The sequence below is a fragment of the Myxocyprinus asiaticus genome, chromosome 28 (genome assembly GCF_019703515.2).
Source record: "Myxocyprinus asiaticus isolate MX2 ecotype Aquarium Trade chromosome 28, UBuf_Myxa_2, whole genome shotgun sequence".
Taxonomy (NCBI): Eukaryota; Metazoa; Chordata; class Actinopteri; order Cypriniformes; family Catostomidae; genus Myxocyprinus; species Myxocyprinus asiaticus.
The window spans coordinates 38778174-38792500 of record NC_059371.1 but is presented as its reverse complement, the minus strand read 5'-3'; the positions used below and the strand labels follow the sequence as shown (position 1 = coordinate 38792500).

Here is a 14327-nt window from a genome sequence, read left to right as displayed (position 1 = left end):
CACTGTCCCAACTTTTTCAGAATTGGGGTTATGTGTGTGTGTGTGTGTGTGTGTGTGTGTGTGTGTGTGTGTGTGTGTGTATGTATGTATGTATATATATATATATATATATATATATATGCAGGATTTAAAATTATATATTTGGATTTAATATTATATATTCAGAATTTAAAACTATATTTATATTTGATCTGTATATATTAAGGATTTGTCAGTATATATTCATGTTTACTTACAGTATATATTAGGGTTGCTCCGATACCAAAATTTGGGCTTCAGAACGATACCAGCCCTGGTACCTCGGTATTGATACTAAATCGATACTTTTCATCAGATTTTTGATGAAATTACACAGAAAACGATTTGATTAAAAGAACTGCATAAAGTCTCACAGATACAAATTATGTGTTTTCCATTGTAATTTTTCTAGATTCCATGTTAAATGTTATGATCAAATGGTGTTAAAAAATATATAAATATAATATTTTTATTTTTGGTCAAATAAAATGTTGCACAACAGAGCTTTACTGTATTTATGAAAACATTAATGAAAAAAAATCTGATTACCTGTGACTCAAGGCTGCTTGCGCTTGTGAAATTGCTTACAGATAATAATAATAATAATAATAATAATAATAATACAACCATTTAATTCTACATCATTGTTAATATGAGTATTATTGCTACTTTTGGAATTTTACATTTTATACAGTAGTTATATTTTTCTGTCTTCAATTTCATGCATCCAGTTGAATAGAGCTTTCATGTTAGTCGGACTTTTATTTTGACAGACCTTTGAGTTCTTCCTGTTTGTGACGGGTTAGTTATATCAAGCTTCCAATTAATGCTGGGATAATCCCATTGCGACTCTGGAGCTGAAATCTCCAAGCTGCAACAGAGGAGTTCATTTAAGTGTTAACAGCCGTTTATACCCTAAACACACCGCATGAAAATTAAGCACCAGCAGTGTGTGTTGCATGTGTGTGTGTGTGTGTGTGTGTGTGTGGGAATCACATGACAGAGCAGAGCGGGACCTCTTGTTCATTCTGTAGCGTGCAGCGCATGTGACTGTATAATATTGAATTAAATTACATCCTTCTGCTGTTTAATGATCACACGTGATCATATCCAGAGGTTTTTTTATTTTAGTTTCAAATTGTCATTGATTTCATCTCAAATTTGTCACCTCTCGTATCATTTTGCTAATGACAGCATCAGGGGGTCAGGAATTGGCTGGTTAGCAGGTCCCTGTTAGCACCTGCTGGTAGATGCTGGAACTACACCACCCGATGGCAAAAAGCATGTTTCTCCATCGACAGCCATTCAAAAGTAGACGTGTTTCATGATGAAATAAAACATTTTCCAAGAACCATTTCAATTTAAATGATTTCGTTACATTATAGCACATCGTCATCCAGTGACGGATTGTTTTTGAAGGGCTCTTAAAAGCGTGAAATTGATTTATATTTTTCCCTGTCTGTTCCCATCGACGAGTGATTGGTCACATGACACCCGATCCCGGGACTGAGCGCCCATGAGCAAAGATGGCAGCCTCCATTTCACTAGCTTTCTGGGAACCCTGCACTAGCTGAGCACAGTCATAGAGTTGAATGGGGATGCTAACGGATAGCTCTCTCTAGGTATTTTATAGCTCTATGGACAGCATACTGTAATATGGTACCGAAATTAGCATCAAGATGATATCGCTTGAATTGTTTTGGTATCGCGATACTTCGGTAGTACCGGTAAACCGCGCAACCCTACTATATATTCAATTTATTTGTGAGATGTACTCAAAATTGTGGAATAAAATGAATGTACATATGATTCACTGAAAATTCCCTGAAAATATTGGAAAGCTGCAAATGTGCATTCTGAAATTTAGGCTTCTGTTAATCAGCCAGTTGTGGATGGTTATCGGCTAATCAATGGCCAGTAGTCTTAAAATGACCAAATATTGGCTGATTAAACACCATTTCATTTTGATGTCTTTAGAAGCTAATGGGTTTACTTCCGGTAACCGTTTTCTTGGCAGTACAGTCTAGGTCTAGAGAAAAACAGCTCCCCTGGATCAGCCGAAATCAGCGAAGCAGCTCTCTAAGAATACACATGTCTGCAGGCGATCAGCAGACCTTACACACGGCACAACAGAGCTTTGAGGCAGATTCCCTGTTGCTAAAGCAAAAGCTTTGCTGTGTGCGCTGCGGCTTTCTTTCCACTCGCCCTTCCATCTGTTCTCTCTCTTGACCGATATTACTTGTTTGACTGCGCCCACTTTTCTACCCAGAGCTCCTCGATTAAGCCTTGACAGATCACTCTTTCTTTCTCTGTCTGGATTCACGCTGACTTTCCCTCCCTGTTTCTAACCACTAATCTTTCATACTTCACCTGATGTTTCTCATGGGAAGAGCCCGACTCTGTTGATCATTTATATTAAAGTCTAGTGAACAATGTGCTATCTGGAGGGGTCTCCAGCAGTCACGTGATATATCCTCTTTATGAGGAGGTACTTTGAATATTCACTATGTATTCAGTCTTTGAGACAACACTACAATAGTGCATTTTTTGTATTTCCTTTTCCAAACTATTTACGAAAAGCCAGTACAAAAGCACAAAGGCCTTTCTTCCGGCTCTTTATACTCTGAAATGTGCAGCTTTTTAAATTGTGCTCATCCTTGTTCATGTTCAGAGCATGTTCATAAATGATTCATCAGAAGGAGGATGTTTTGTAAAGGTTAAGAAGGCTCTCGCACTGTTCCCCGTGCTGCTCATTTTAAGAGGGCGGCTGAAGGCGTTCAGAGACGTGAGCATTGCTCTTTAGAAGGGCGCTTTTAATATGAGCTAATGGTGGCTTTAAGTGCTACATGTGAACTGTTTAGATTTTATTTTCACCCCATTTGGTCTGGGCTTTTACAGCAGATTCCAAACACGGTTATATTTTACATGCTGCATATTTTATAATCCACAAATATTGATATTAGGGATGCACAATTTATCGATTACCATATCGGTATTGGCAGTAATTGGGTGAACTCATTTAAACAACTACATTTCAGCTCAAAAATAAGAAAACACCAAATCCTTACACCATTTTTTGCATTGTGACATGTTTTGCATTTCCATTACCATAATGCGACCGGACGTTTTACATTTGAGGTTGTTTTAAATTTTCATAATTCTCAGTTAGCGTGTTTACATGCACAATTTTGTACCAATTATGCTTAAGTCGACAACACGCCTGTGGTCATGTAAACGGCTTAATCGTAGTTTCAAATCTCATGTAAACGTAGTTTTCTTGCATTGCCAGATTTTTGTTACTAAACTGATTTTTGGTAGTTATTCTCATTACTGTAATACAGTAATATTTACTGTATTTAGAGAAATATTACTATAATGACTTTTAATTTACTAAGAACTACATATGATACCCTGATGAATAAACACCTCCCAATTTAAATAATTTTATTTTTTAAGATATTTATTTATTGCATTACGGTAATGACATTTTGCGGGAGCAAAAATGTGCTTAATTGTCATGAAAATAATGTCACAATGCTAAAAAAAATTAAAAATAAAAATAAAACGTAATAGTCCTCTTTATAGACTTTTTCTTATTTTCTTCAAAATATAATTTCTTTATATTTCTTTCTTTATGGAGCTAGAATAATGACTAAAATATTTGAATCGGAAATTTGTTGACACTATTATTTTATAATACTATTTTATATTTTTTAATTTTATAAATGTTTTATTTTATGTAAATTATTTTAAATTAATTTATAAATATTTCATAAATTTGTATTTTTAAACAGAATTTTTTGTCTTGAAATTATTTGATAAATAAATAACCCAGCTTTGTTTTGTTTGCGATCTAAATTTTTGAGGTGAGAAATTTGTATTTGGAGTTTTTAATTAAATTTGTTTTTTACTGTAATTCTATAATGAACTCTAAATATTCAAAACCAAAACAAATCTAATGTTTGACAAATGTATAAAGTACTTCACAATAATCTTCAGTTGTTAAATGTCTCGTTTCTAGAATTGAATTAATTCAAATACTTTATCCATTAAAGTCATAATTTTGGTGTGAAATATGACATGTTCTTGACAGGATTCATGAGTTCAACCATAACATAAAAATAGTTATTGGCTCTTGATATTGGCCAGATGTTCTATATCGGTGCATACCTGATTGAGATCTCAAAGTCTTTTTTTCTATTTTGGCACGTTTTATTGTCTCCCTCAGACTTCGATTGTAATTCCACACTGTGTCATCGAGGGTCAGATCCTCTGATGTGTAGAGGACATGTGATGGGTCTAATCTGAACCGTAGGCCTGGAATGCTCTCAGCTGGTGTATGAGTGTGAAACTCTCTCCCAGCAGCTGGTGTGGGGTAAATCTGTGCTCCCCTGCAGGGCCACTGTGACTGGGGTGAGAAATTGAAATTTTCACCTGCCCTCTGCAGCAACTGTGCCCGTGTCAAACCGGCACCAGTCTGCCAGGGCGCCGCGCCTGCAGGTCTCACACAGATTCTGTAATTGTGCTTACACTGAAGTAAACGGCATCCTAGGAAAATGAAAACACATGTTACTTGAGAAATTAGGGAGGTTGTCTACTTGCTGTCTATTTCCACATAGGCAGTAGGGATGTAAACACTTTCGGTGAGCTTTATTTGTCATTGTCACCATTAGCGTGCTCACTGGGGGGTTTGTAAAGCTGCTTTCAAACAACATGTATTGGGTTATTCCATGTCAAATCAACCACATTTCAGAAACTTCCCCAGATGAATTTTGTAATTTTTTTAAATACTTTTTCTGAAGATAAACATAAATGGTGATGAAATCAAAAATACTAAATGTTATGAATCAATATTTATGGAATAATGCATTGTTTTGTAAAGGGGGTCAAAATGACAATTATCACCTTTGATGTTGGAGCCAAACGTACACTTTAAAAAATTACCTTAGAAAGGTGGCAGCGTCATTATTTTATTTTTGCACAGAAATAAACGTGACTAAAATCAGTTCACCTTGTTGCATAATATGCCAATGGTGTGAGACTACAAAAATGGGGGGAAAAAAACACGTGTGAGCAGCTGGGAGCACAGATATTTCAAAATAAGAATCCCCAGTGTATTTTGGCTTATTTATAGTTAAAAGTACAGCGCTATGCACAAAATCTCTTTAACCCACTGGCTGTCATTGGTATTTTGGTAGCACAATAAACTGCTTCTGGGATTTCATTAAATTTGGACTCTTGTCACCTCTAGGCTGCCCCGTCACTGGAAGGAAAGACTAAGAACATTTTTACACCCATTCAATATATAAATGTAAATTTGAAAAGTTGTATCATTATCAGTTAAATCCAATTGACCACTAATTCATATGTATTGATTTATTGGAACAAAAAAGCAGTTTTAATGTGATGACCTCAGCACCCTTTTGTTGCATTTTATGCCAATGTTGTTTACTCCAAAAATTGGACAAAACTTCAAATCAGCTGATTTTTTAGTTTTGCTCCAAATCATTGGCAAAATTGTCATGTTGACCCCCCTCTACAAATGTATGGGTTACTCTGTAAATATTGTTCTATGGTATTTAATAATGTGGCTTTGATCATCATTTAGGCATTTCTTTCACCTTAAAAAAAAAACCAAAATCTAATCAAATTTTGTGCCGGGGACCGCTGTTTGAGTTGACACCGAATGACCCTACTGTGGAAAGTGCTACACAAGTACATTTATTTGATTAGGGATGTGTATTTTGATCATTTTGTATAATCAATAACTTAAGGGATGGTGAGTTCTAGCAAGTTTGTATGTGTTATTTTACTAATTATTGATGTACAGTACTGTACAAAAGTCTTAGGCACATAAGATGTTTCACAAAAGCATTTGTCTTAAGATGGTTATTTATATCTTCAGCTTTAGTGTGTCAGTAGGAAATATAAATGTTATTACTTTTACAAATAGAAAAGATTAGAATAGAAGAACAGGGAGCCCTGCAACAGATGTCATGGCCCCCACAGAGCCCCCCACTGAACATCAAGTCAGTCTGAGATTACATTAAGAGACAGAAGCAATTGAGACAGCCTAAATATATAGAAGAACTGTAGTGAATTCTCCAAGAAGCTTTGAACATCCAATCTGCCAACAACCAAGAAAAACTGTGTCCAGGTGTACCTAGAAGAATTGGAGCTGTTTTCAAAGCAAAGGTGGTCACACCGAATATTGATTGAGCTTTTTTTATGTTACTGGATTTTGTATGACATTAAGTGATAAATGAAAACTATTTATGTCATTATTTTTGAAGACATCCTCACTATGCAACATTTTTCACAAGTGTCTAATGTAGACATGAGTTAGACTGCCAACTTTGGGCATTGTATCATGTCTCTCTTTTTTTCAGTGACTCACGGCACGAGTGTTACATTTGTAATATTACCGGTCAAGTTTAAAACTGTTTTAAAAATGCAAATCAAGATATCTTTATTCTTTTTCATGTAGTCTCTTGATTCCAACAGAGTCTAACGTTAGCATGTTACTACATTAATTAAATTTAGTATTTAAAATTATATAATGGCTGATACAATTTTTATATTGGGTAAAATAGTGCTTTTTTTTGTATTTTTATAAGTACTTTTTAGTTGTAAATAAATGAATCATTGCCATTTCCCTCATAATGCATTCTGTTTTTGCCTTATCTATTAGAAGCATTTGCAGCATCGTGTTGAGAACAACAAAAAATATTTCGACACGTCCCTCATTTGTTTAAAAAAAATAAAATAAAAAATCGAGGTAACAGTGAGGCACTTACAATGGAAGTGAATGGAGCCAATCTGTAAATGTTAAAATACGTACTATTTCATAAGTATAACCACAAGACGTCAACAACATATGACGATGTAATGCCTGCAAACACTGTCATCTGGTAAGTGCCGCAATGCTGGTAATTCCCTGATATTATGACACTCAAATCATGTTAACAGGTGTAATATTTATGTCTCGTGGCTATCTTTTTGAAACAATGTGCATTCTAATGTTTATGGACTGGCCACATTCACTTCCATTGTAAATGCCTCACTGAAACTGTGATTTCTACTTTTATATATAAATGATGGATGGAGTCCAAATAATTTTTTCTGGTTATTTTGCTTCCGACCGTTTAAAACGGCTTTCAAGTCTGGAGCATGCCTTTGAAGACATTAAATGCTACCTACATGGGCAGCTCACTAGATTTTGGACCAGAGCTCCAGTCTATCTCACTGCCCTACTTGGACATAAGATGAAAAAGGGGGGGGCCATTTTGGGCTACAACCTCCTGATTGGGTCCAGATTTCCCTGAAGTGCTCACACTGCATTAGCACACACAGGAAATTACTGGCACAAACAGGTTTTGTTTGTTTGTTGATAGTGTTTTGCTGCAGAAATTCAGAAAATGAAACACCTACAGAGCCTGTAACACTCAAGGCCACATTTTCTGAGTCATACCAAGTGTCTTTTTATTATATGTGTGACCTTGAGCTGTGTATACTGGTGACAGTGGGAAGCACATTTGCAGTGGGCTGAAGTTTTTCCAGCAGCATCTCTGAGCTCATAATGGATAATCCCCTCAAATCATGCAGCATGCAGACTTCTCCAATCCTCCCTGTGTGTTATATCAGCTGCTTTCTCCAGCCCTGGGGCTTGTGTTTCAATGTGGCACTTTAATTATTATTTTTTTTCTTAAAAACCATCTTATTGAATTTATTTATTTATTTTTTGGCTTGAGCAGGGCTTAGAAAGTAATCCGGGAGCATGTATACCTTTCCACACCTGTCACATGCTGCACATTTCTAAAATCACACACTCTCAAAGTCAACATTTGACCCATATTGACCAGTTCACTTTCTCAGAATAAGAGTTCTCCCAAAAATGAATTATTTACTCACCCTACTGTCGTTCCAAACCCATATGCTTTTATTTTATCCATGGAACACAAAAGTAATTTTTTATTTTATTTTTTTTTGACGTGGTTGCATCCATAATTTAAAAAATGGTGTGCAAATATGTAACTTAAAGACTGTAGAATTATGACTACGTTATTCAAAGTGCGACAAAAGGCATTCAGTCTCAATGACATCAAACCCTTTTAATTGTTTTGACAAATATTGTTTTTGTATGGAAAAGAGCCAGCCTGATCTCATGAAAATTATGTGACTGGCGAGATTTTTGCTAAATGAAATTACGTGGTTCCTTGCACGCATCACGACAGTTCTGAGGTGAAATGTCCCCTAAGTGGTGCTAAAAACGAGTAAAATGTTCTCCCAAATAGATGAGTTTTTAAAGGTTAATGTGCTATTGCATTTTAAATCAAAGAAACCTACTGCCCTACCCTAAACTTTAAACCTAAACCTAACCAATAGTGTCATAAAAAGAAAATGTGAGATGGAAAAACGCAATTGCAATTGAAGCAATGGTGCTTCTATGACATTTTCAGCTCATGTGTCAACTCGCGTATTTATCATTCAGCTTTGGAACAACATGAGGATACGTAAATAATTCAAGAGTTTTCATTTTGGGGTGAATTATTCCTTTAACTCGTCCACATAAAATAATAATAACAATTAAAATTGGGAATATTGTTAAATATCTCATATATTACGCTTATTCTGTTTAAATCAAGGAGATTTCTAAGCATCCTTTCAGCAGTCTTGTTCAGATTGGTCAGCACAGTCATAAAAGTCTCATTCTAAGCATATGTGGCCTTTATCGTAATGCCTGCATCCCTTTGAGTTCTTGGGCATGGTTCCAACTCGCTGCAGGTTACAGGACACTGGAATGTCCTGAAATAGCCAGACCTCAATCAAAACGCCTGATTTGATCTGACTCACTGACATGCTCTCACATCAAACGGAGTCTGCTTTTAAAGCTATTTGCCCTTTTAAGGAGGGTACTGCTTAAAGCATAGTACCTCACTACCTCAACCCCGTAATAATTTAGACTGCAGGCTTTAACTTCTTCTAAATCAGCCTAGTTCCTTCTGTAGATCGTACATGAAGAGGGGGACTGAAAATAAACTGGTGGACAGTCAAGGGATGTGTGACAATAAAAAGTACTTTCAGGGATACAAATTCTCTCTTTGATTTTTTTCTTTCTTTTTTGTAGGATTAAAGTATGCATGCTGTCCTTTGAGATAGAATTAGGAAGAGGTTCTTGGCAGGGCTTGTGGTGAACATGAAATTCATCCAAATTACTAAACATCCTGTTTCTTTTTCTCTCGTTTTTCAGAATATGCAGAAAATATCGGTGACGGCAAGAGCGAGGAGTTTAAAGAAAGTGAGCAGAAGAGGATTATGGAACTACTTGAGAACTTCTAAATATCCAGTTGGAGCTCAGCATAGGTTTACCGCAGTGTCCCGCTGTAAATACAGTTTCGCGTTTCTTGTGTCGTTTTTGAAGAGTTGACGTCTAAATGATAATACATGGATTTTTGACCTTTGCAATCCTAACACATACAGACTGAATCTGGATATTGGATCCACTGATATATTTTATTTTATCTCATGCCATTTTTTTTTTTTTTTTAAGGGTAGACATTTTGTTTTTGATGAAGAGCTGTAAGAACAACTTCAATTTTCTTGTAATTAAAGTTTGTGTTTTCTTTAGTTTGCACTGTTGTCCTTTACTAACTTTCATACATCAACCTCCACTACACTTAATGTCTCATTAGACCAGTTCAAGTGGAGAAAAACTCTTGTGCTAAAACATACTTTAGGAAAATTTTATATTTATGACTTTGCGTTATATCTCTCCAGCATTCCTTCAGCTGATTAAGCAAAGTCTAGTTTCTGATCTATTTTTGCAGGTTTTCATGTATCATCTTATCATGCAGGTCCCTTCTGATGCAACCAAAAATAGTTTTAATTTTAATTGGAAAAATCAACACCTGCTAATAGCTGGTGATTTAAAATTGTACCAGCAATGAAACTGTATTTTGCATTCTTGCATTCATACATTCTTAATTTCTGGCAAAGAATACCTACAGTATTTCTACCTTAAGATTTGTGAAAAATAGCACAGCTTATTGTGTCAACACCATACATATATGCAGTCTCTTGCAAAAGACAACTTAATGATAAAAATGCTGGGTGTTTTTTCAACTTTGGGCACTTCTCTGTCCCAGCGGTTAATTTTTATTAAAACAAACCGATTACAAAGTTTTTCTTTTTGTTATATGAAGGTCTCATTTTTACCAGACATTCATCTTTTATTTTTGGTACTTTTCAAATGCCTTGTATGGATAGATTTTGATGTTTTTGCCTTGACCAAGACTTTCAATTTTGAACTATGAAAATCCACTAGAAAAATAAAAGTTATTAAATGTTTAAAACTATCATAATCTAAACAAGGAGTGAAACAAACACAATCCATTTCAATATGTATTGTGTGAAAATTATTTCTAGCAATTGTTTTTATTACAACTGCCCCAGAGTTGTGGCTTCAGTTCTAAGTTCTAATTTGGTTGCTTAGGAGACCTGTCTGGAGTCACTCAGCACACCCTGGATTCGAACTCACAACTCCAGGCGTGGTACAATTTCGCAAAATTTTTACATATTTAATTGTGTATTTAGGATACATAAAATGTTAGTTGTGAAATAATTCTTAACAAGCAAAATGAGGTGGCCTTTTTATTTAAAAAAACAATACAGGGGGCCTGGGTAGCTCAGTGAGTATTGACGCTGACTACCACCCCTGGAGTCGCAAGTTCGAATCCAGGGCGTGCTGAGTGACTCCAGCCAGGCCTCCTAAGCAACCAAATTGGCCCGGTTGCTAGGGAGGGTAAAGTCACATGGGGTAACCTCCTCGTGGTCACCATAATGTGGTTCTCACTCTTGGTGGGGTGCATGGTGAGTTGGGCGTGGATGCCACAGAGAATAGTGTGAAGCCTCCACACACGCTGTCTCCTGTGATATATGTACATACACTGTTTTTTACACTTCACTTCACTAGAACTCCACATTGCTAAGAGTGCCCAAGGTTGAAGCCACAAATCGTGGCTTACATTGTGATGTGAACCACGCATTATGTTGCAAAAATTAACAGCAAACTGAATGGTAACTTAATCGTTTTGTTCAACCGCCAAAGCCAATTTTTTTGTATTTGCCATTTGCCGAGTGCTAATAGTGAACTCTGGATTTGATATCTCTCTTTCTTTTAGAGGAAATAGCTGCTGTGATTCTAATGGCCATTAGTTAAATGTTTGTCCAGTGGCGATGAGCCAGAGACCCACAATCCCTTGCTAATTGCAGTCCTGCTGAGCTAGCAAAATAAGATGCTAAAACTCACTCTAGTTATCTAACCTTGCTTACATTCCCTCGTTATTTTAGTCTCTCCCTACCTCAATCCCATGGGTTTAGTGTATATATCACCACAGCCAGGGAACAGTGTGGTGTATAGAGAGACAGTTTGCTTACTAAGCGCTCCTTCTTAACGGACAGAGGCTTTAGCTGAAGGTGAGAATGATTGTTAAAGCTCTGGAGCCAAATTGAATCAATCCAGTGGAATACTTCTGCTGAGGAAACGGGTCATTATGGTGGATTTATACTCACTGGAGGGCCGTAGCTTTAAAACAGACATTATATAAGGGAATTATTATTGTAACAAAAACATTGTGTGGCTCCAGGCATTGATGAATCAGCTTTGTTTGATGGGAAGAGAAAGGCAGTGCCGCGTTTCATGAGCTAATTAAGTGCCGCAGTCTCATTACAGCTTGTGCTTAATCAGACATCGACAGCTTGAGACCTCTATGGTCATCGTACACTGTAGACCTATGGCAAGCCGAATTAACTTTTAATCATGTTCACGATATGAATTATAGATGTCAACAATTCAATTTTCACTTATTGAAATGTTGATTTTTGATATCAGAAATGAAATTGCTACTAGTGAAAGTGCAAATTTTTGATAACAGCAATTACATTTGCACTAGTAAAAATGTTAATTCTGGATATAAAAATGACGTAATTACTCATTGGCAGTGCGATACTGCAGATATTGTTGACATTTATTTTACAAATTGCTTATGTTCCTCATTTGTAAGTCGCTTTGGATAAAAACGTCTGCTAAATGATTTAATGTAAACGTACTTGCAGAAATGCACATTCTTGTCAGAGCCATGGCGCAGTTGGCTGCACAAATGCTCAGGGCATATGAGAGACCTTTGCTCACATGGACTCAGGTTAGAGTCCAACCTGGGTCATATCCTAATCCTGCTCCCCCTCTTTCAACCCAAATTTCCTGTCTATACCCTACTGTCCTATAAATCAAAAGGCAAAAACTCCTATTCACAATCACAGATATATATTTAATTTCTTACAAGTTGGAATTCCAAACGTACATTTCAGCTGTGTACTTCTTACTAGTAAAAATGATAATTTGTTATATCAATAATAAAAATTTTACTAGTACATATATCCATTCCTGATACCAACAATTAAATTAAAACTGATGAAAAGGCTCATTTTAGGTAGGTACAATTTGTGAAGATTGATGTTGTCTTGGAAAAAGCCTTGTCTGAATGTTTAAATGAGTTTTAAAAGTTTGAAGTTTAATGGTTATTAAGACATTACAATAAGACAAACAGCCAGCTAGATAGCCAGACAGACTGTCACATAGATAGATAAAATGTCATATAGTTAGAGAGAGAGAGAGCAATATCAAGCAGATTACAGTCCTTTGGTGGGGGTTTTTATATTTGAATTAATGAGCATTTCAATGGCCATGAATGCCCTTCAGTGCAAGTTTATGGGATTTTTCCAATTTTTGATCATCCGTTGTTCAAAACCGTAAGTCAGATCATTTGATAACTGATATAAAAAATTATCACTTACACTAGCGAAAATGTAATGGTTGATATCTGTTATTTATATCCTGCACATGTTTAAAAGTTAATTTGGCTTGCCATAGTAAACCGGCCCACTACTGCTTTGATGCACCCAAAGAACCCAATAAAGGACCCTTAATTCTTCTCATTTCCTGCCATTGCCGTAAAGTTATAACTTCCTGGCCTTTAGCCCCAGGACAAGTGCACAAGTGTCATTATCTCCCCGATACTTTCAAAGCACGTTCCTTTTGTTTATCCATCGGCCTTGTCCTCCGAGGGCCTCCACTTTCCAGCTCTCGACTGACGCTCCTGGCATATTAAATATTCTCTGGGTGTCCTTTCCATGTGTCTACTGGCATAGCATGGCTTTATTTGCGAGATCTCTGTATTTCCCTCTGTCTCTGGAGGTCAGTGATTGCCACTTGTTCTCGTTGTTACCAGGGTGATGGTTTGCAGAGAGAGGGAGGCATAGATACTGTAGAGGAATGCCTACAATTGGAGGGAGGACGTGTGCAACAGTTAACCAGCAGTGTAGTCTAGGACACATGCAGGCATACGCCGTATACCCACCTATCTTTCTTGGGGTTTTGTATATGCCCACCTAAAATAAGTAATGATAAGTATGGCCGCCAGAACACGAGTATGCTTTTGACCCGGAACTTTTTCAATCTACTAACGTGATGCCGCAGCACCGTTGAGTGAATGTTTTTTTTTTTTTTTTTTGGAAAGTGTACAGAAGTGTTCATAAATTCACAGTATGCCCACCTCTTTAGACACCACTACACTTAACCATCTGTTGAATTCTACATTATGATGAATTGTGTGTGTGCTGGCATGCATGCACAAGCGAGAGTATTATTGATGCCCCTCTGCCAATGCTTCAAACTTGATATGCAAATGAGCGGTAACTACAGACCGGGACGAGCAAGGACACATTCATTACCGTAGCGATGCTTGTCGGTAGCGCATGCCAATCACTCTTGTCTCGCCAGTTTGCCGTGGTGGGGCGGAGGCCGCAGCAGCTCACGTAGAGCAACATCTGCTTCCGCCCCCCCCCCCCCCAAAAAAAAATCACTAATATAAAACTCAGGATCGTTATTTGCATTTTTAATTGACGGGAAGGGCAGGTATCCCAGCACGCATCTCTTATCAGTGATTATGACTGCGGTGCGCTAACGGTGATTCAACAGCAATTTCACAGCCCAGAGAGCTCAGAATAATTGTCTTTTTCCGAGTGATTGAGTTGAGCTCTGTGAGCACTGATTTCTCCTCTTTGTGGTGGCTAAATGGTACCTGTGGCGAGAACATTGTTTATGCTCACGTTCTGATCTCAGTATTGTACTGATCACAGGAAAAGGCGGAAACAGGCCTGTTTATTCTTTGGGTCAGTAAAAAGTCTGTCAGTGTCATTCCCTGAGTATTTGAGCCTGTCAAAAAAAAAAAAAAAAAACATTTAAAACTACA

General features: G+C 36.8%; 1 protein-coding gene across 1 annotated transcript in view; it reads left to right on the top strand.

The window, feature by feature from the left end:
• LOC127418778 (beta-catenin-like protein 1) overlaps positions 1-9645 on the top strand; it is a 56031-nt gene extending 46386 nt beyond the window's left edge. Inside the window, exon 16 of the mRNA XM_051659595.1 lies at positions 9269-9645. Within this exon, the coding sequence (XP_051515555.1) occupies positions 9269-9357 (89 nt within the window). The 3' untranslated portion in view covers positions 9358-9645. The remainder of the gene's footprint in view (positions 1-9268) is intronic.
• Positions 9646-14327: the final 4682 nt, after the last annotated feature.